Below are 23,470 nucleotides of genomic sequence, written 5' to 3' on the forward strand. Positions count from 1 at the left end.
GGTTGCTATGTTGTCTGTTGTCTGTTGTCATGTTGTTTATCAACAAGTTGTGGGACTAGCAATCTTGGTGTGTTATAATAGATATAAATAGAGAGTTTCTGGCCCTCTTCTTTCTTCTTTTCTTCTGCTTTGTTTGGGCTCAGGCATCATTTCTTGTTTGTTTTATAACTTATTATGATGTTGTTGTTAAAAGACCCTGTTGCATATAATAAAGAAGACACTCTTCTGTACTCTGTCTGTGTTTACTTGATGTTTATGAACTGTCTGAATGAAGATGAGTCTTGTCTATAGAATACTGAGAAGAAATCTTGTTCTTATTATTTAGAATGTCAAATCTGTACCTGTTGTAATATAAGTGTATCTTTGTCTGTTCTTCTTGTTGTTCTGACATGGCTGTAGATTCCAGAATCTGCCATTAAACTAGTTTGTTGGCTCTTGTAACTTTAAGAAGAATATTATAGTTTTGACACAGCCAATCTGTGTTGTCTGTACAATGTTAAGTACATGAGTATACTTGTGTGTGAATTTTGTGGGCTTGACTCAGGAGCTGCTAAATGTCACTGCTGCCAGACCACTTCTACTGTCAAAGAATCTTCCATGAAATGTTGTTATCTTGCCTCACACCATGTAGTCAAGACTGTGGACCTTGTGTCTGAGACAGAATCTACTAAAGATGGTCTGTCTGAGTTCTCTTGTTTGTCAAGCTCAGTTTGTATTGTTCTCTCTTGAGTAGAAAATGAAGTTGCAAATGTCTGAATCTTGCTTGATTATCTTATAACTTGTTTAATGAGTGGAACCAAAGCTCTTTAAGACAGTATAGAAACTGATCTTGTAGATCTTCTGTACTATCTTACTTGTTCTCAGACTAACTTCTGCTTAGGCCAACCTCATATCTTCTATTAATTGTCTAACTAACATTGTTTCTTCTGATTTTTGAAGTGTTGTAGAAATGCTTCATTCTCTTTATACTTCTTTGTCTGTAATGTCTTTCTCTGTGACTGTATCTTCTGTTGTGGTTCTGTCTGTTGTTGTACCAAACATATCTGTGACTTTCAAGTCTCACTTATCTATAGCTGATTCACTACTGTTACAGTCATGTCTCAGATGCTCTTGTGATATGTCTTCTTGCCATTAAATTCTTGGTTTTGTAGGTGTGTTGTGGTCTTTATGTTGTTTTGTGTCATGTTTATCTTTCTTTCTGTATGTAGATTTGTTTATCTTCTTGTAATTTTGTCTTTTCTTTAGGTAATCCTTAAGGGTTTCTTGTGCATTTTTGAGATTTTCCTCAGGTTCCCATGTTGATTTCTCAATAGAGAATCCTTTCCACTTCACTAGATAATGTCTCTTGTGGTAGTGTGCTTTGTTGTCCAAGATTTTATCTACTTCCCACTCATGATAGTCATCTACCAGTACTGTGGGAGAACACATTGGTGTCTCACCTGTTCTTGTGTGGTATGGTTCCAACAATGAAACATGAAAAACATTATGAATCTGATAGCTCAGAGGGAGCTTCAGTTGATATGTGTTATTTTCTATGGCCTCTATCACTAAGAAAGATCTATAGTACTTGTTGTCTAACTTCTTGCAAGAATGTATTGTTTGTAGGTTTCTTGATAACAACATCACTTCATCACCAGGTGCATACACTTTATCTTGATGTCTTTGGTTATAGAACTGTGCTTGATTCTCTTTTGCTTTTGTCAAATGTTCTACCAGACTATTTCTTAATGTGAAGATCATTCTCAGTCTTCTGTTGGGTGCTGTCTGTGCATCATCATTGTTGTTGACTGATTTCTGGATCTTGTCTGGTCCCCTAGGTTTGAAGCTGTACATTGCTTTAAATGGAGACATGTGTGTTGTGAAGTGTTCTGACCTGTTGTATGCAAATTCTGCATACACAAGCCACTCCTCCCAATCATCTTGTCTATGACTACAATAGACATGAAGATATCCCTCCAAAATCTTGTTCAGTGCCTCTGTTTGGCTGTTCATTTGTAGGTGGAATACTGTGCTAAGTTTTTGTCTAACTTTTATGTGAAAACATAGCTCTGATCAGTATTCACTTGTGAAAACAGATCCTCAGTCTGAAACAATATTGTTTGGAAATCTGAAGTCTTTAAACACTCTTCTGAACAGAAGATTTGCCATCTCTGGCACATCAATCTTCTTTCTACACACAAGAAAATGTGCAAGCTTCATAAATTAATCCACAACAACCAGGACTGCATCATATGGGTTCCTCTCCTCTCTACTTGAAGAGAGGTCTGTTATAAAGTTTATGGATATTGAATATCAGAGATCACTGGATGTTGGCAATGATGCAAGCAACCTATATGGTTTGTGCATTGGAGTCTTTTCTTATTGGCAGGTTTGGCATTCACATATGTACATCTGGACATCTTGTCTTATCAATTACCAATTGTATTTTCACTGGAGCAAGGCAAACATCTTCACCACATCAAAGTGACCTGTGAATGGGTCATTATGGTGGACTTGTAGTAGTTCCTGTCTTAGAGCTGGATTGTTAGGGATGTAGATTCTGCTGCTCTTTGTTAAAAGATCTTGTTTGTCTATTTTCTACTCTGACTGCTGAGATTCTGTCTTAGTGAATCTTGCTTGTACAGAGGAATCATCTCCCTGTGCTTCTAGCAGCAGATTCAACACACTTACAGTTAGTTTATTATAGGTCTTTTCATTTTTTGTCACCATGTTCACACACACACAGAGAATCCAGGATCTTCTGCAATTCCTTTGTTGAGCCTCCCCAGCATCTTTGGCTGGTGCTCTCTGGACTGACTCAATTATCTTGGTGCCACCAGGTCTCCCCTGCACCATCTCTACCCCACTGCTTTGAACAGTGTGAGCAGCACATACTTGGATACCTTCTTCATTAAAGAAAGTTTCTTCAAATGAGTTTCACTCTGGAACATCATCTGTGTAATATTGTTTGAGTGTATATGTCAGCAGACCAATGTCTTCTTCTAGTTTGATATAATCTGGTCTTCATGATAATGTGTTGGCTGAGTTATGCTTCCCAGGACAGTAGAGAATCTTAAAGTCATATGCTCTGAGAACCTCTATCCATCTTATATATCATTATTGTGCTATCTTGTTCATGGACTTCATAAATGAATGAAGATTTGCATGGTCCATAATAATCTCTACAGAGTACTTTATTCCTTCTAAGTACTGCTGCCAGTGAACAAATGCTTGGATGATGGCCAACATCTTCTTATTCAGTGTGTCATAGGCTTGTTGGGTCTGGTCAAACTTGAATGACTAGTAGACAACTGGATGCTACTTATTTTTGAACAGCTGTAGCAATATCATACCTGCAGCATGTTCTGAAGTGTCTGTCTCCAGATGTATTCTACATTCTGGATTATAGTGCTGGATGACAGGCTCTCTGAAGAAGACTGCCTGCAACTCACAAAACACTTTTCTGGTAGTGGGTGTCAGAAGAAAAGGTTCTTTCTTTCTTCTCTTTTCACTGCTCTTCAAGAGATCTGTCAACAGTGCCACAATAACTGAGTACTTTTGTATGAATCTCTGATAGAAGTTTGCAAAACCCAGGAATATCTGGATATTATGGAAACTTTGTAGCAAGAGCCACTCTGTGATCACCTGTATCTGCTTTGGGTCCATTTTAATACCTTCATTATCAATGATATATCCAAGATATGAGATTGTTTGCCTTTTGAAAGCACACTTAGCAAGCTTTGCAAACAACTGGTATTCTCTTAGATACTCCATAACTAGTCTAACATGTTTCTCATGCTCTTTCTCTGAGGCTGAGAAAATAAGAATATCATCTAGGTAAACTACACAGCATATGTCAACCAGGCCTGCCAGCACCCTATTGATATAGGACTGGAAGGTTGCTGGTGTGTTTGACAACCTGAAAGACATGACAAGGTACTCAAAACTCCCAAACTTTGTATGAAATGTGGTCTTCCATTCATCTCCTTCTTTGATTCTAATCTGGTGGTAGGCATTATATAGATTTATCTTGGAAAAGTAGCATGCTCCTGCCAACCAGCTTAATATCTTATCTATCAATGGCAAGGGGTAACAGTTCTTCACTGTAATTGTGTTAAGACTACAATAATCAATACAGAGCCTGAGTCCTCCATCAGCTTTGGGTGCAAACAACACTAGAGCCCCTGCTGGACTTTGTGACAGATGTATTCAACCCTTGCATAACTTGTTCTTGATGTACTCTTGTAGAACCTCTGTCTGCTTGGGCAATAGTCTATAGATTAGCATGTATGGGGGCTTGTGGCTGTTTTTAATGATAATCAGATGACTGATCTTTGTTAATTCCAGCAACTCTGCTGCTTTTTCTTCTGAGAAAATATCTTTATAGTTCCTCAACCACTCAGGCACTTCTGTCAGGACTTGGTTGTTGTCTGACACAAAAATAATATAAGAGGGTTTGTTCTTGATACATACCACTCAGAGAAATCTATCTGTATTCAGGAGTTCCACTATTTCCTCTGAGAATCAGTAACACCACATCTTGTTCTTCCAGTCTATGTCCAGGTTGAAATCTTCTAACCATGGCATGCCTAGGACTATGTTCATGTTGACCATGTTGATCACTGCAAACATACATTTTTTCATCTTTATGGTCCCCATGGAGTCTGTTATAGTGAGTTGGGTCTTGTAGATGCTGTACCAATCAGCCTCAGCTCTGTTCAACATCTCAATGACTTCCATGGGTGTCTCTGGTTGATCCCAGTCCAATTGGGATGCCAGTTTGTAGGAGATACTGTTCACTGTGGTACCTGAGTCCAACAGTGCAGCTTGCTCTGTAAGACTATCTGACAGTGTAGTCAGTGTGGCTGACAGGCACATACTGCACCTGCTTGCCTTCTTTATTGGATTAACACCCTGTCTTTCTAATGTTTGACCTGGGTCTTGCATGGGCTTTGCAGTTCTAGTCTTTGCCTGATTCTTGTTCTTTTTGTCTGTCTGCTGGGACTTGTTGGAGCTGTTTGTACAGAACTTTGTTTTATGGCCTGGTTGGCCACATCTTAGACAGAGCTCTTCATCTATTTGTTGTTTGTGTTCCTCTTCTGATATTTTGGGAAGTGGTTTTACTGGTGTCTTCTTTGTTTGTGGATAATCTTCTTTGTTGTCTTGTTAAGATGCATCTTTCTCTTGAGAGATTGAGATTTTCTGTTTCTTCTTATTTTGGTTCTTGTCCCACTGACTTTGCTTCTTCTTTTCTAGAATGGACTTAATGAGTGTTGCTTGTTCTTATAATTCTGCAACTGTTTTTGATTGATGTTGCAGTTTATTCAGTTCAGTCTGAATGATTGGTCTGAGCTTTATCTATAAAAAGGGTACATGAAAGAATTCATCTGGTAAACTGTCCAGGTCCTGTTTGAGTTTGGCAATGTATGTGAAAAATGAGGGTATGAGTTGGTTCTCTTGTTGAATGGTGTCATGATAATGCTGCATTGTGTCTTGACTATAAGTTATCTTGGATTCAATGTTGTTCTTACACCACATCTTGAATTTGTTTTATAATGTGGGTAGTTGTTCTTTCTCTATTCCCAACATCTGCCAATGCATCTGGAGTTTGTCACAAAAATGACTGGATGCCCAATCAATTCTGACCACATCTGGTGTCTTTCATAATAATTTCCTCAGGTGAAACTGCTGTCTTATTAAAGCTAACCACAATTTGCACTTGTCAAGTGATTTGCCATGGTAGTAAGGTGCTTTTGGTGGCTTCATATTGTTGAAATTGTCTGACTTCTCTATTGGTCTTGTGTGTAAGAGGAACTCTAAAGGAAAATCATTATTTGCTATTCTCATTTGTATTCTATCTGCTTCTGCAGTCTGTGTATCTTGTTTTGTTCACATATGTCTGCTAGATTCTTTTGCAGACATGTCTTCTTTTCTTTAAAGGTCTCCTCTCTTTGGGTTTTGTCCAATATATTGAGAGGTGTATCTCTGTTGCCTGTATCATCTGCTGGTGTCTTGCTGGTGGTGGCTTTACTGCTACCAGCACCTTCATCAATGTTCATCTTCTCCATGTTGGTGTCTACCTCTGTTGGGTCTGTAATATGGGGTGTTGTTGTGGTTTGTCTTGTGGGTCTTGGTGACATTGTACTGACTTAGGCAATTGTATGTTGGAGTGTTCAGAATGTTAGGGGAACTGGTTGTAGATCATGTAGGTTTTCCCAGGATTAGGGATATGAAAGAGCTAAGTAGGTATGATGCCCACAACTGATGGGAGAGAGTCATGCATAAAATGTAAGGGGTCCCCTCACTTGGAGACTGAATGCTGGGATTTCCATGATCCATGTGAATTGTGTGATTCTTATATGTTCAGTGTTGGGGTCATGTGAATACCCCTGAACATCTGATGTTGTCTGATACTTGGTTGGTCTAGGTCTATGTTTGTAACAGCTTGATGAATTCACTAAGATATCTTGGTTCCTTCAGGGGCTACCTGAGAAGCTCTGGAATAAGGTTATTGACAAGGCCAAGCTCAATCTTTCAGACAATATGTTACCTATTGATTTTAGGAAAGTTGTTTGGGTGACTATGGATTTGATCAACCAGTATGAAGGGAATAAGAAGGTCTTTGAAGAAGATGAAATGAAACAAAAGAAAATGGAGAAGCTTGGTGAGCAATATCAATTGGCTAACAAGCCTCCTACAGTTAAAGCTCCAAAGAAAACAGCTAGTTTTGCAAAGACTGAAGAATCTGAATTGAAAGCCAAAGCCAAGAGCTCTGACAGCACCAATATTGAAGCTGCTATTGAAAAGATGACCAATGAGTTCACAAATTTGGCATTGGCCATGAGAGTACAATCAAATCAGATACAAGGAAATTCTGATCAGTATTATATGCTGCAGAGAGAAGGACCTCTGAAACCTATACCAAATTATCCAACAAATGTGACTGTTAATTCTACAACTGTACAAGAGAATACTCAACTGCCAGTCAACCCCTATTTGGCTTGAAATGGCTCTTCTATGACAGGCTATAGTAGTGCTTGTGGATGAGAAGAAGCTTGAACTGGAGGAATTTTGACATATCTCTCATGCTTCTACTGTGGAAAACCTGGACATTGTCAATCTCAGTGTTATGAATACCAATCTGATATGAGTAATGAATACTGCCATATTGATGATGAAGGGAACTTATGCATGGGCTCTAAGGATCAAAACTATCAAGCTGTCACTTCTAAATCTGGAATCCTGAACATGTATATTGTGCAGTCTATGGAAGAGGATGAATGAGTGATTCTGGAGTTGACAAGCTCTAAAAAGGAGATTAATTAGCAAGAAGAGACACCTCCTGCAAATTCAATCAGTGTGAAGGTCCAAGCAGGACAGCTTGCATATCTAATGTCTGATGGAGAATCTGATTCAGATAAGAAATATGAACCATTGGAAGAAAGGACATCAGTTAATGTTGGAACAGTTGGAGAAGCTAAGAATAATCAAAAAGCTAAGATTGCAATGCCCCATACTCAGTGTACTGGATAATTTATTACTTACCAGGATAATCAGGCTAGTGTTGATGATAATGTCATGAAAGACATTGAACTGATCAATCAGAAGAAGCCTGAAATTCAGAACAAGTCTGCAGAGAAACAAAGATCAAGATATTCTGCAACAGATCACTTATCCTCTCAGATCTGTGATTCAACAGATGCCAATGAATTAATGGGTCAAATTCTCAATGGAAAAGTCAAATTGTTAGTCAAGGAGCTTATAGATGTATCACCAAAGCTTTATTGAGTGTTCTTTGGATCAGGCTGGAATAACAGTACTAGCAAAAGCCATGCAAGGGTTGGAGTCTCTGAACCAGTTCAGCCTGAGCTAAAGATCAATTCCAGTCAACTTACTTCAAAGCCCATGGTGCCAAAATCCAAAACAGCATATGGAATGTGTTTGTTATATGCGCCAGTCACTATAAACCAACAAGAATTAATGGTGTTGATCAATACTGGTTCAGAAATTAATTTGTTGTCTTGGAAGTATGCTGAAATGTTGAAATTGCCAATGGAAAATAAGCTGTGAGTGACCATGGTTGTTCAAACAGGAGAAGTTGCTCCTTTTTATATGTTTTGTGATGAAGTGCCTGTTCAAATTGGAGATATTGTTACACATACCCCTTTTCTTATATTTGAGGGAGGGGATCAGCAACTTATTCTTGGAAGATCTTGGTAATTTGCTGCCTGTTGGAGGTGCAACACCTCAGAAGACAGCAGAGTGAACTGTGAAATTTATAACAAAGAATAAATGTGTTGCCTAGTTTTTGAAGACTTTAAGTCAAACTTGAGCAACATGAGATATGTGACTGATAAATCAAACAGCAATCATTTAAATGATTCAATGGGCATTTAATCAGATGGGTGCCTGTGGATACAAGGCCTGAGGAGGATGAAGAAGATATGATGAAGACAATGGGTATAAGAATTAATAATGAGAAGGTTGAAGGTCAGGAGATTGAAAAGAATAGAGAAGTTGGGAGTGTTGGCAGCATTGCTGGTGTTGGTGCTTACAGTGATGAGGAGAAATATAATTCCAGCATTGGTGAATCCAAAAGTGTGCTAAGTCTAATCAGATTAACCAGTGCACTGGTGAATCAAATGAACCAATCAGAAGACAAGAATAATTTTGCATCAGAAGTTTGGATTTTCCAACCTCTGCTTTCTAATCCAGACAGTGTCACAGCTCACTGCAAACATTACACATGTGATATAAATTCCAGTTTAATTCACAAACCTATTTCACAAAGTACTCAATTAATTTACACATCTCTGAACAAAAATTATGATTTTGTCACAAAGAAATTGTGTCAGATAGATATTTTTAATTGTGGATGGGACATTGAGCTGTCTTCTTCAGAGATCTGGAGAGTGTGCACTGCTTATAAGCAGAAAGCTAATAAGATAAAGCTATTAGCATCTGGAAAATCTGATGGAAGCAAGCTGGAAGGCCTAGATAATTGAGTGGATGTTTGTTTGAATAAGTATTACTCTGAGGAGAAACACATCACATTTAATTGTAAATTTGATGATTATATTAGGTCTAGGATTACACTCTTTCCTGTTGGAGAACAGCTAACAAATGAGAGAATTAAGAAGCTCAAAATTGGATTCAAACTGACAAGTCAGGAGAAAGAATTTTTCATATCAGTTCTTTATAAATATGAAGAGGTGTTGGCTTGGTCATTCAAAAATCTATATGACATTCATCCTGAATGCTTGCCTCTCCAGATTATTTGAACAGAGCTTCATGAGGCTTGGCAGACTAAGACTTACCAAATTCCTCATGCTTTACATGATAAGCTAATTAAAATCATTCAGGACAGGTTAGAAGCTAAAATATTAGAGCCTTGCCATGATTTATATACCAATCCCTATTTTCTGGTTGTAAAGAAACAGAAAGACAAATATTATTTAGTTGATGCAGCACATATGTACAACAAAGTTACTATTCAGAACACTTTTATTTCTTCTAATATTAACAAATATGCTGAAGACTTCAGTGGACTTGTTATGGCTAGCCTATGCAACTTATTCTCTGGATACAATAATTTTCTGTTAGCTGAAGAAAGCAGAGATATAACAGCCATTGCAATCTCTATTGGACTCTTTTGCCATATAACTTTAGTTCAAGGGGCAACAAATTTGCCAGCTCAAGCCCAATGTGGGATAATAAAGATAATACACAAGATTTTTCCAGAGATTGCTTGAGCCTTTATGGATGATCTTGGAGTAAAAGAATTGTGTATCAAAGATGAAACTGAAGTTCTTTCAGGAATAAGAAGATTTATTTATAACCATCTGCAGAACCTGAACTACATTCTATAGTTTGTCAAAATCTCTGGAGCCAGGATCTCTGGCACCAAATCTCAATTCTGCATGTCTGGAGTCAATGTTGTTGGATGGGTCTGCAATTATGACAGATGATGATCTGAGGAAGTCAAGGTGGCTAAAATTGTGAATTGGCCTACTTCTACAAGTGTTACAGAATTACAAGAATTCCTAGGGCTTGCTGGATATTTCTGAATACTTATAGAGCATTATAGTTGGATAACCAAACCTTTACATTATCTGCTTTGATGAAATGTTACATGGACATGGACTGAAGAGCAAAATGATGTCTTTATGCTTTTGAAAGAAAAGTTATGTTCATTCTCTATCATTCTTCCAATTAATTATGAACAGGATTCTTTGCTTATCACTGTGGCTGTTGATGCCAGTGGATTAGAATGGGGAGGATGCATTATTCAGGAGCAATGAGGAGCTTGACATCCTGCATGATATAAATCTGGAGTATGAAGTGATTCAGAGAAAACATATGATGCTGGCAAATAAGAATGCAGAGCTGTTTTGAAAGCCCTCAAGAAACCCTGACACCATACCTATAGAGTGCCCTTTACCTTGGAAATTGATGCAAAAACTCTTGTCACCTAACTTAATAGGACTGCTACAGATGTTCCAGAAGATTTGGTTACCAACAAATGTAGTGGGGATTCCGGTACCTCATTAGGACAAAGATTGTTCCGGTCTGAGGCGCAAACCACCCCAAAGCTACTATTCTTGAGCTATATAAACCACCTGTAGCCCCTGCTTCTTGCTTATTACCTTCACGCACCATTGCTCTTTTCTATACACTCATTCCTTACTACCAGTTTGGTTATTAGTTAGCAAATATGAAGATTTCTTGTTCATGAAACTTGCTACTGTTCCTCATTAGAGCTGCCTGTGTTAGTACAGGGCTCTTTAGTACTATTACTTCTTGCAAGCTTAGGTGTCTGTTAGGACATGTCTATCTCTACACTTACTACTCAACCATACCCTTACTATGTGGTGATTTTTCATCTTTCTTGAGCTCTCACCATATCAACCAACTTGCCTACTTTGATGAGGCATCCCATTGTACCCTGCTCCATTTGGTGACCAAGCTGAGACCTGAAGATGATGATGCGGTGATTTGGTGACTGTCAAGGAAGAGAAAAACAAATTCTGAGACACATAAAGCAATACACTATTTCAAGATAAGATCTTATGGACTAGGAACACAGTACTAATCAGGTTTTTTATTTAGGAATAAGATTAGGGAGCTTAGATTTGAATGCCTCTTATCTAGAGCTTGCCCGATAAACAGGTTTTTGGAAGATATTGACTAATAGACAGAACATACTGTGTGACATGACCAAAGATCAAGAAACCAAGAAATTGGAATCAGAATCAACTATGGCTGAAGGTACTACAGGATCATATGCAACTATGTCACAGGGTGAGGACAAGAGAATTGTGGTTCATTCCCACATTCCTATGTCTTCCCCTGGCATGGCAAATGCACCTTGGTTTGACAGTAGAGATGCTACCCTGTTTATTGAAAGGTTTTATCAGATGTGCAAGGATCATGGGGTAATTGACCCTAAAAACATTATTGAATGGTTGGCTAGGTACTGTGTTACATGGATTGGAGAATGGATGAAGACCTTAGAAGGCTACAAAGAAGGTAATTAGGAAGTATTCTCCAAAGAGATTATTCATGAATTTTGTGATCAAGACATTACTTACAAGATTCACTGTTGGGATTATCTCTGGGCAATTACAAAGAAACCACATGCTTGGGATGGCAACATTCACACCTATGTTTGAGAATACACTACTATTGCCAGTACAGTTCAAGCAAATGGAAGGCTTGATGAATTCACTAAGGTGTCTTGGTTCCTTCAGGGGCTATCTGAGAAGCTCTGGAATAAGATTATTGACAAGACCAAGCTCAATCTTTCAGATGATATGTTGCCTATTGATTTTAGGAAAGTTGTTCGGGTGACCATGGATTTGATCAACCAGTATGAAGGGAATAAGAAGGTCTTTAAAGAAGATGAAATGAAACAAAAGAAAATGGAGAAGCTTGGTGAGTGATATCAATTGGCTAACAAGCCCCCTACAGTTGAAGCTCCAAAGAAAACAGCTAGTTTTGTGAAGACTGAAGAATCTGAATTGAAAGCCAAAGCCAAGGGCTCTGACAGCATCAATATTGAAGCTGCTATTGAAAAGATGACCAATGAGTTCACAAATTTGGCATTGGCCATGAGAGTACAATCAAATCAGATACAAGGGAATTCTGATCAGTATTATATGCTGCAGAGAGAAGGACCTCTGAAATCTATACCACATTATCCAACAAATGTGACTGTTAATTCTACAACTGTACAAGAGAATACTCAACTGTCAGTCAACCCCTATTTAGCTTGAAATGGCTCTCCTATGACAGGCTATAGTAGTGCTCATGGATGAGGAGGAGCTTGAACTGGAGGAATTTTGACATATCCCTCATGCTTCTACTGTGGAAAACCTGGACATCATCAATCTCAGTGTTATGAATACCAATCTGATATGAGTAATGGATACTGCCATATTGATGACAAAGGGAACTTATGCATGGGCTCTAAGGGTCAAAACTATTGAGCTGTCACTCCTAAACCTGGAATCCCAAACATGTATATTGTATGGTCTATGGGAGAGAATGAATGGGTGATTCCAGAGTTGACAAGCCCTAAAAAGAAGGCCAATCAGCAAGAAGAGACACCTCCCACAAATTCAACCAGTGTGAAGGTCCAAGCAGGATGACTTGCATACCTAATGTCTGATGGAGAATCTGATTCAGATAAGAAATATGAACCATTGGAAGAAAGGACATCAGTCAATGTTGGAACAGTTGGAGAAGCTAAGAACAATCAAAAAGCTAAGATTGCAATGCTCCATACTCAGCATACTGGACAATTTATTACTTACTGAGATAATCAGACTAGTGTTGATGATGATGTCATGAAAGACATTGAACCAATCAATCAGAAGAAGCCTGAAATTCAGAACAAGTCTGTGGAGAAACAAAGACCAAGATATTCTGCAACAGATTGCTTATCCTCTCAGATCTGTGATTCAACAGATGCCAATGAATTAATGGGTTGAATTCTCAATGGAAAGGTTGAATTGTCAGTCAAGAAGCTTATAGATGTATCATCAAAGCTTCATTGAGTGTTCTTCAGATCAGGCTGGAATAACAGTACTAGCAAAAGCCATGCAAGGGTTGGAGTCTCTGAACCAGTTCAGCCTGAGCTAAAGATCAATTCTGGTTGACTTACTTCAAAGCTCATGGTGCCAAAATCCAAAACAGCATATGGAATGTGTTTGTTATATGCACCAGTCACTATAAACCAACAAGAATTAATGGTGTTGATTGATACTGGTTCAGAAATCAATTTGTTGTCTTGAAAGTATGCTGAAATGTTGAAATTGCCAATGAAAAATAAGCCATGAGTGACCATGGTTGTTCAAATGGGAGAAGTTGCTTCTTTTTATGTGTTTTGTGACAAAGTGCCTGTTCAAATTGGAGATATTGTTATACATACCCCTTTTCTTATATTTGAGGGAGGGGATCAGCAACTTATTCTTGGAAGACCTTGGCAATTTGCTGCCTGTTGGGGGTGCAACACCTCAGAAGATGGTGGAGTGAACTGTGAAATTTATAACAAAGAACAAACACATCATCTAGTTTTTGAAGGCTTTAAGCTAAACTTGAGCAACATAAGATATGTGACTGATAAATTGAACAGCAATCATTTAAATGATTCAACAGGCATTTAATCAGGTGGGTGCCCATGGATACAAGACCTGAGGAGGATGAAGAAGATGTGATGAAGATGATGGGTATAAGAATTAATGATGAGAAGGTTGAAGATCAGGAGATTGAAAAGAATAGGGAAGTCAGGAGCATTGGCAGCATTGCCAGCATTGGTGCTTATGGTGATGAGGAGAAACATAATTCCAGTGTTGGTGAATCCAAAAGCACACTAAGCCTAATTGAATTGACCAGCACACTGGTGAATCAAATGGACCAATCAGAAGACAAGGATAATTTTGCATTGGAAGTTCAGATTTTCTGACCTCCACTTCCTGATCCAGACAGTGTTACAGCTCACTGCAAACATTACACACACAATATAAATTCCAGTTTAATTCACAAACCTATTTCATGAAGTGCTCAATCAATTTACACATCTCTGAACAAAAATCATGATTTTGTCACAAAGAAATCATGTCAGATAGACATTTTCAATAGTGGATGGGACATTGGGCTGTCTTCTTCAGAGGTCTGAAGAGTGTGCACTGCTTATAAGTGGAAAGCTGATAAGATAAGGCCATTAGCACCTGGAAAATCTGATGGAAGCAAGCTGGAAGGCCTAGATAATTGGGTGGATGTTTGTTTGGATAAGTATTACTCTGAGGAGAAACACATCACATTTAATTGTGAATTTGATAACTATATTAGGCCTAGGATTGTGCCCTTTCCTGTTGGAGAATGACTAACAAATGAGAGAATTGAGAAGCTCAAAATTGGATTTGAACTGACAAGTCAGGAGAAGAAATTTTTCATATCAGTTCTCTATAAATGTGAAGGGGTGTTGGCTTGGTCATTCAAAGATCTATGTGGTGTTCATTCTGAATGCTTGCCTCCCCAGGTTATTTAGACAGAGCCCCATGAGACTTGGCAGACTAAGACTTACTGAATTTCTTGTGCTCTACATGATAAGCTAATTAAAATCATTCAGGACAGGTTAGAAGCTAAAATATTGGAGCCTTGCCATGGTTCATATACCAATCCCTATTTTCTGGTTGCAAAGAAACAGAAAGGTGAATATCATTTAGTTGATACAGCACATATGTATAACAAAGTTACTATTTGGGATGCTTTTATTTCTTCTAATGTTGATGAATACACTGAAGACTTCAGTGGACTTGTTATGGCTAGCCTATGCAACTTATTCTCTGGATATGATAATTTTCTGTTAGCTGAAGAAAGCAGAGATATGACAGCCATTGCAACCTCTATTGGGCTCTTTCACCATATGACTTTAGTTTAAGGGGCAATGAATTTGCCAGCTCAAGCCCAATGTGGGATAATGAAGATAATATGTGAGGTTTTTCCAGAGATTGCTTGAGCCTTTATGGATGATCTTGGGGTAAAAGAATTGTGTGTCAAAAATGAAACTGAAGTCCTCTCAAGAATAAGAAGATTTGTTTATGACCATCTGCAGAATCTGGACTACATTCTATGGCTTGTCAAAATCTCTGGGGCCAGGATCTCCGGCACCAAATCTCAATTCTGCATGTCTGGAGTCAATGTTGTTGGATGGGTCTGTGACTATGATGAATGATGACCTGAGGAAGCCAAGGTGGCTAAAATTGTGAATTGGCCTACTCCTACAAGCATTACAGAATTATGAGGATTCCTAGGGCTTGCTGGATATTTCTGAATACTCATAGAGTATTATAGTTGGATAACTGAATCTTTACATTATCTGCTTTGACAAAATGTTACATGGACATGGACTGAAGAGCAAAATGATGTCTTTATGCTTTTGAAAGAAAAGTTATGTTCATTTCCTATCATTCTTCCAATCAATTATGAACAGGATCCTTTGCTTATCACTGTGGCTGTTGATGCCAGTGGATTAGGATGGGGAGAATGCATTATTCAGGAGCAATGAGGAGCTCAACATCCCACACAATACAAATCTGGAGTATGGAGTGATTCAGAGAAAACATATGATGCTGGCAAATGAGAATGCAGAGCTGTTTTGAAAGTCTTCAAGAAATTCTGACACCATATCTATAGAGTGCCCTTTACCTTGGAAATTGATGCAAAAACTCTTGTCACCCAACTTAATAGGACTGCTACAGATGTTCCAGAAGCTTTGGTTACTAATTGGATAGCTTGGATACACCTCTTCAACTTTACTGTTAAATATGTTCCTGGGACAAAACACACAGCTGCTGACAGACTATCTTGCTGAGAACTAGATATTGGGGAACAGTCTGAATCTGAAGAAGATGAAGATCTGTTTGCCTTTATGGATTCTATAAGAGTTTTAGCTGGCTGAGCTCTTGATAGTGAAGACCTTAGGATACTGGACTCCACATATTCAGAAGAATTGGAGAAAATTGCATGATACCTAACCACCCTATCAAAATCATTGGGCATGGAAGGAAAAGAGTATGCAAGATTCTGAAAAAAAGCAATTAAATATGTGGTGGAGGCTGATCAACTATTTAGGTGAGTGGGATCTGGTGTGTCTCTAAGATGTGTTGTGGACAACAAAGATCAGTGCAAACAAATTTTACACATGATGCATGATGAATTTAACTATAAAGAGTGAGAGGGAACATACTCTGTCCTACAAGCTTGATACTAGTGGTCAGGAATGTATAAAGATGTGTCTGCTTATGTGAAGCACTGTTCTCAATGTCAACAAAGAGATTTGCAAAGATTGAGTGAAGAGCTTCATCCTACCTGGGCCCCTACCTGTTGGGAGAAAGTTGGGGTGAATATCAAGCACATGCCTTCCTGTTGAGGACAAAATTATTTGGTTGTTGCCAGATGTGACTTCACTGGATGGGTGGAAGCTAGAGTCTTGAAAAAGACAACAGCTGAAGCTGTGGCCAAATTTCTTTATGAGAATATCATCTGTTGATGGGGCCTGCCTGCCAAATTTGTTATGAATGGAGGACCAGAAAATAAGAATGTTGTGGAAATCTTACTGAAGAAATTCAACATTAAATGTATTGTTATTTTGCTCTATAATCCTCCTGCAAATGGTATGGTGGAAGTTGGCCATAAGTCTTTGGCTGATGAGCTAGCTAAAGCTACCAATGGCACTGGGAGGGATTGGATTAAACATCTTCCTGCAATTCTGATGATGGATCAAATGATGACTAAGGCTAGTACTGGTGTCTCCCCTTATAGATTGCTAATGGGCCAGGAGGCAGTTCTTCTGATTGAACTCAAGATTCCTACTTAGCAAATGATTCCCTGAAAAAAGGTTTGAACAACTGAAGACCTGCTTCTGATGCAAGCATGGCAAATTGAAAGATGAGATGAGGATGTCCTGGAAGCAGCTCATCATCAGCTCTGAATGTGTGCTAGAAATAAGAAATACTTTGATGATACCCATAATATTTGGACCAACCCTCTTCTACCTGGAGATCTTGTCTTGCTTCACAATATCAAAGGAGAACAGAATATGTCTAGGAATAACACCCTGTGCTTTTGATGGCTAGGACCCTATAGGGTTAAGTCTGCCAATCAAGAACTAGGTTCCTATCATCTTGAAGAATTAGACAGCACTGAACTCAAAGAATCTATTGCAGGAAACAGATTGAAGAAGTACCTTATGAAACCTGGAATGGAGCCATTCAATAATAGCTCAGCAGATTCTGATGTAGAGATGGGGAATATCTCTCAAAGATATGCCACCAGAAGTTGACCTAACATTCCCTCTAGCAGTTCCTTGAATGTTAGCTTCTTGGATCAGAGTGAAAATGAAAATGATCAAGAAGAAATGGAGCAAATGCAATTTCCAACTGTTATATCAGATGACTGGAGCTTTGCTGTTGTTATACCTTCACAAGATGTTTAATTTGTTGTGTTTTGTTTGCAAAAGTGAAGTTTTTGCTTGCTTATTCAGAAAGTTTCTTTTATTTGCCTGCAAAGTGAAGTTTTTGCTTGCTCTTTTAGGAAGTTTCTTTTTCTTTGTTATTTGCTTAGCATTCACTTTTTCTGGAGATATTTAAAGATCAATTTTTCTTTGCTGGAGCTTTTACTTTCTTTTACATTCAAGCTTGATTCTTTTTACAGATTCAACATTTCCTTCTATTCTGTTATTCTGATATTTGCAAATTTTTTTTGATCTCTGATATTCTTCAAAAATGGCTGGGTGAAGCAACCTGCCTCCTTTAGCACCAGCAACTGAAAACCAAGGCCTGGTTGTTACCAGAGACAGTGGGGTCAACTTGGATGGCCATTTCTTCAATAACCTAACAGCAGCTATGGAATACATTGATAACCAAGCTCCACACCACCACTATAGTCTGCAAGTTGAGCTAATGAACACACTTATGTGAGTGACTGATGTGGTCACTGACTTAGTGGCCCATTTCTATTGATATGTTGAAAGATCTAGAGCTTGGCAACATGTTACACACGCCAATTTTGAAGCTGATTTCCATGATGCTTGAAAGGTTACCCTGGATGTTAAACAACATCACATTGATATGCAAAAGATCAAGAATAGGCTTGTTGCTACATGGGGGATAGACAGGATTGATGCTATATGGTCAAAAGTGGAGAGCCTGTGGGCCACACAAAAGCTTTGCCATATCCTAAATATCTACAAGAATTGGGATAAGTTCACCAACAATATTAACAGTGCAGTGCTCCAAAGACTAGATGCTACAGGAGCTGGACATTGCTGGAGCTTAGCTATATTGCCAGGTGATTATACTACAGCTGATAAAGAAATCAATTGTGCTTGTGAACTTTCTTCAAGAGATGTCTTATGCTGATGAGAACTTACTATTGGAAACTATGATCTTCTACAGCTGTTGGCTCTTCCACAGTCATCTAGCTCCCAATGTTCAATTCAGGATATCACTAGAAGCCCTCCCACTGCAAGCAGCCCCTGAGGTCTACTAGAAGGACCACAGTCACCAAGATCATCAAGAGATGTTCCAATGGATGGGATGTTGATGCTGCATAGCTACAATGTATCAGGAGCCTCTATATATAGTACAATGTCAATTAGATCACATGGATTGGAAACTGGCCAATCACAGCTGCCATTTGGATTCACCAGCGCGCTGGCCAATCCACCCAGCCAATCAGAAGCTCTGAAGTGCTGCAGTGAAAGAATCACAGCCATGTCAGCACACCAAACCCTCCAAGGCCTAGGTGATGAAGATGAATCCATTATTTCTCCTGAAAGTGATGAGGAAATACTCTGACATGAATGAGAAGAATCTGTCATGGCAGTATGCTCTGGTACTTGTTGTTGCTGTGGTTTTGAACAGCAGCTTCTCCAAAAGATAAAGAGTACTAAAATGTGTTTGGAGTTGGAGCTTATTTGCATCCTGAAGCAGTTAGGAAAGGCCTTTAGTGATAAGAAAGCTGACATCTATCTATACTATGACCATGCTAAACTAATGGCTTCAAAACTTGGTTTACAGACTTGCACACTTAATAGGGAGAAGCTTCTCAACTGTTTGGCTTACATTCATAGGAATTGTTGCAACATTGACTCAGTCAAGACTGATGACAGCACCTATCTCTGGTTCTGTTTGATAAATAGACCAGCTAGAGCTGAAGATGCTTTAGGCATTTACAAATTCAAACATCAGCTAATTATCTCTCTGGTTGCAAACATGAGAACATTTGACTTCAACTGATACACATGAATAACTGGAGTTAACAAGTTCACTACCAGTGATCTTCAGAAGGAATGGGAAACAACTGGGTCTGTTGTCATTCCCCAGCTAATGTGCTGGTGGAACAATAAATTACAAGGTGCCACTACCACAGTACTCACCCAGGTCAACAGTGAATATGACATGTACTACCATCATCAGTAAATGATGAGAGATTGCGACAATTATGAATGGTTGAGAACAATGTATCACAGTATCAGCCAACAACTTATGTGCCAGGACTCTGTGTACTACCTATGGTATGTACTGACAAGACCCAACCATACTTGGAAATTAATCTCCTATCCATACTATGCCAAGTATGCTAAGCCAGGGGATAAAACTGGGTTTTGTCATATTAATATCAATGTTCCAGATGCTATTACTACTGGAAGGGGCATTAACATGATACAAGAATCCTTGATCTTAACTACAGAAGAGCCTGGTGACTGTACAGAAATCTTGCCAGAAATGCATAACCATCTAGAGAATTGATGGGGATTAGTTGAAGAATGAGGCTTATTCACTAATGGCTATATTCACTGCATTAAAGATACAATATATACCAAAGACAATAAAAGAAAATTTGGTATTAGGTGGACTGACATCATTTGCAAGCCTGGTGATATCTGAATTACAAGCCCTCTGCTACCCCATGGAGCCCATGGTCCATGCAAAAAAGTCCAACACACTATGCTACCCTGGTATGTGGCAATCCAAGAGGACCATGAACATCTAGAAGTTAATGAAGCTGGTACATGGTCCCAGCTCTCTGCTGCATATAGAGATCTAGTTCCAGGGCCTTTGTCTCCATCCAGCCATTCAAATTGTTACACATCAGTTCCATATTGATTCCCTACCGCTATTCAATTACAGGGCTTAGGAGCTATATCAGATGCCCTGGTAGGATGAATTAGATGGGACAACCCCTTGGTAATTGAGGAACTTGATATTCTCTTTGGCCCTGATGACAAAAAGAGTCAGGACTTCATTAATAACTGGTGCCTAAAGACCACGTGAATTGCTCTGGATGCCATTGTCAAGACTTACCAAATTGAAAAGAAAGCTTTTGGTAATAAATTCTATTGGCATTGTGTGCACAACAATATTGACCCAGCATCAGTTCAGCCTTCTCCTCCTCCCAAGAACTTGGTGGAAGAAGAGGATCATGGTGATCACTATTAGAGATTGCTGCTATCACTCTCCTTATTCTTATTTCCTATGTTTTTCCTTACCAGACTGCTCATTACTATTTATTATTCTCTTATTTTACTAAATTGGTTTTATTTTATTTTATATGTTGTTTGTTGTCAGGGGACACCAATATTAAAGATCAGGAGGAAATGTAGTGGGGATTCTGGTATCTTATTAGGACAAAGATTGTTCTGATCTGAGGCGCAAACCACCCCAAAGCTACTATCCTTAAGCTATATAAACTATCTGTAGCCCCTGCTTCTTGCTTATTACCTTCATGCACCATTGCTCTTTTCTATACACTCATTCCTTACTACCAGTTTGGTTATTAGTTAGCAAATATGAAGATTTCTTGTTCATGAAACTTGCTACTGTTCCTCATTAGAGCTGCCTGTGTTAGTACAGGGCTCTTTAGTACTATTACTCCTTGCAAGCTTAGGCATCTGTTAGGACATGTCTATCTCTACACTTACTACTCAACCATACCCTTACTATGTGGTGATTTTTCACCTTTCTTGAGCTCTCACCATATCAACCAACTCGCCTACTTTGATGAGGCATCCCATCATACCCCGCTCCACTGGATAGCTTGGATATGCCTCTTTGACTTTACTGTTAAACATGTTCCTGGGACAAAACACACAGCTGCTGATGGACTATCTTGCTGAGGACTAGATATTGGAGAACAGCCTGAATCTGAAGAAGATGAAGATCTGTTTGTCTTTATGGATTCTATAAGAGTTTTAGCTGGCTGAGCTCTTGATAGTGAAGACCTTAGGATACTGGACTCCACATATTCAGAAGAATCAGAGAAAATTGCACAATACCTAACCATTCTATCAAAACCATTGGGCATGGAAGGAAAAGAGTACATGAGATTCCAAAGAAAAGCAATTAAATATGTGGTGGAGGCTGATCAGCTATTTAGGTGAGTGGGATCTGGTGTGTCTCTAAGACATGTTGTGGACAATAAAGATCAGCATGAACAAATTTTACACATGATGCATAACAAATTTGGCCATAAAGAGTGAGAGGGAACATACTCTGCTCTACAAGCTCAATACTAGTGGTCAGGGATGTATAAAGATGTGTCTGCTTATGTGAAGCACTGTTCTCAATGTTAACAAAGAGATTCACAAAGGTTGAGTGAAGAGCTTCATCCTACCTGGGCCTCTATCTGTTGGGAGAAAGTTGAGATGGATATCAAGCACATGTCTTTCTGTCAAGGATGAAATTATTTGGTTGTTGCCAGATGTGACTTCACTGGATGAGTAGAAGCTAGAGTCTTGAAAAAGGCAACAGCTGAAGCTGTGGCTAAATTTCTTTATAAGAATATCATCTGTTGATGGGGCCTGCCTGCCAAATTTGTTATGAATGGAGGACCAGAAAATAAGAATGTTGTGGAGACCTTACTGAAGAAATTCAATATTAAATACATTGTTATTTCACTCTATAACCCTCCTGCAAATGATATGGTGGAAGTTGGCCATAAGCCTTTGGCTGATGGACTAGCTAAAGCTACCAATGGTACTGGGAGGGATTGGATTAAACATCTTCCTGCAATTCTGATGGTGGATTGAATGATGACTAAGGCTAGTACTGGTGTCTTCTCTTATAGATTACTAATGGACCAGAAGGCAGTTCTTCTGATTAAACTCAAGATTCCTACTTGGCAAACAATTTTCTGATGAAAGATTCAAACAACTGAAGACCTGCTTCTGATGCAAGCACAGCAAATTAAAAGATGAGATAAGAATGTCTTGAAAGCAGCTCATCATCAGCTCTGAATGTGTGCTAGAAATAAGGAATACTTTGATAATACCCATAATATTCAGACCAATCCTCTTCTACCTGGAGATCTTGTCTTGCTTCACAATACCAAAGAAGAACAGAATATGTCTAGGAATAACACCCTGCACTTTCAATGGCTAGAACTCTATAGAGTTAAGTCTGCCAATCAAGAACTAGGTGCCTATCATCTTGAAGAGTTAGATGGCACTGAACTCAAAGAATCTATTGCAGAAAACAGATTAAAGAAGTATCTTATGAAACCTGAAATGGAGCTATTTAATGATAGCTCAGCAGATTCTGATGTAGAGATGGAGAACATCTCTCAAAGATATGCCACCAGAAGTTGACCTAACATTTTCTCTAGCAGTTTCTCAGATGTTAGCTTCTTGGATCAGAGTGAAAATGAAAATGATCAAGAAGAAATGGAGCAAACACAATTTCTAACTGTTATACCAGATGACTGGAGCTTTGCTGTTGTTATACCTTCACAAGATGTTTAATTTGTTGTGTTTTGTTTGCAAAGATGAAGTTTTTTGCTTGCTTATTCAGAAAGTTTCTTTTATTTGCCTGCAAAGTGAAGTTTTTGCTTGCTCTTTCAGAAAGTTTCTCTTTCTTTGTTATTTGCTTAGCATTCACTTTTTCTGGAGATATTTAAAGGTCAATTTTTCTTTGCTGGAGCTTTTACTTTCTTTTACATTCAAGCTTGATTCTTTTTACAGATTCAACATTTTCTTCTATTCTGTTATTCTGACATTTGCAAATTTTTTGATCTCTGATATTCTTCAAAAATGACTGGATGAAGCAACCTGCCTCCTTTAGCACCAGCAACTGAAAACCAAGGCCTGGTTATTACCAGAGACAGTGGAGTCAACTTGAATGGCCATTTCTTCAATAACCTAACAGCAGCTATGGAATACATCAATAACCAAGCTCCACACCATCAATATAGTCTACAAGTCAAGCTGATGAACACACTTATGCAAGTGACTGATGTAGTCACTGACTTAGTGGCCCATTTCTATTGATATGTTGAAAGATCCAGAGCTTGGCAACATGTTATGCATGCTAATTTTGAAGCCAATTTTCATGATGCTTGAAAGATTACCCTGGATGTTGAACAACATCACATTAATATGCAAAAGATCAAGAATAGGCTTGTTGCTACATGGGGGATAGACAGAATT

At 38.6% G+C, this 23,470-nt stretch overlaps 4 protein-coding genes across 4 annotated transcripts; 3 read left to right on the plus strand and 1 right to left on the minus strand.

Annotated features, from left to right (window-relative positions):
- Positions 1-1,131: 1,131 nt before the first annotated feature.
- Positions 1,132-1,851, minus strand: CIMG_12626 (uncharacterized protein; the record flags this gene model as incomplete). The annotated part of the gene is made up of 1 exon (XM_001249002.1): positions 1,132-1,851. The coding sequence occupies one exon, from the start codon at positions 1,849-1,851 to the stop codon at positions 1,132-1,134; it is 720 nt and encodes a 239-aa protein (XP_001249003.1).
- Positions 1,852-7,557: 5,706 nt separating this feature from the next.
- On the plus strand, positions 7,558-8,984 carry CIMG_12627 (uncharacterized protein; the record flags this gene model as incomplete). The annotated part of the gene is made up of 4 exons (XM_001248999.2): positions 7,558-7,724; positions 7,803-8,045; positions 8,173-8,241; positions 8,381-8,984. The coding sequence occupies 4 exons, from the start codon at positions 7,558-7,560 to the stop codon at positions 8,982-8,984; spliced, it is 1,083 nt and encodes a 360-aa protein (XP_001249000.2).
- A 9,648-nt stretch (positions 8,985-18,632) lies between these two features.
- On the plus strand, positions 18,633-18,842 carry CIMG_12628 (uncharacterized protein; the record flags this gene model as incomplete). The annotated part of the gene is made up of 1 exon (XM_004445537.1): positions 18,633-18,842. One exon carries the CDS (start codon positions 18,633-18,635, stop codon positions 18,840-18,842), a length of 210 nt encoding a protein of 69 aa, XP_004445594.1.
- A 3,440-nt stretch (positions 18,843-22,282) lies between these two features.
- On the plus strand, positions 22,283-22,786 carry CIMG_12629 (uncharacterized protein; the record flags this gene model as incomplete). The annotated part of the gene is made up of 2 exons (XM_004445538.1): positions 22,283-22,628; positions 22,662-22,786. 2 exons carry the CDS (start codon positions 22,283-22,285, stop codon positions 22,784-22,786), a joined length of 471 nt encoding a protein of 156 aa, XP_004445595.1.
- Positions 22,787-23,470: the final 684 nt, after the last annotated feature.

The sequence above is a fragment of the Coccidioides immitis genome (assembly GCF_000149335.2).
Source record: "Coccidioides immitis RS genomic scaffold supercont3.1, whole genome shotgun sequence".
NCBI classification, from domain to species: domain Eukaryota; kingdom Fungi; phylum Ascomycota; class Eurotiomycetes; order Onygenales; family Onygenaceae; genus Coccidioides; species Coccidioides immitis.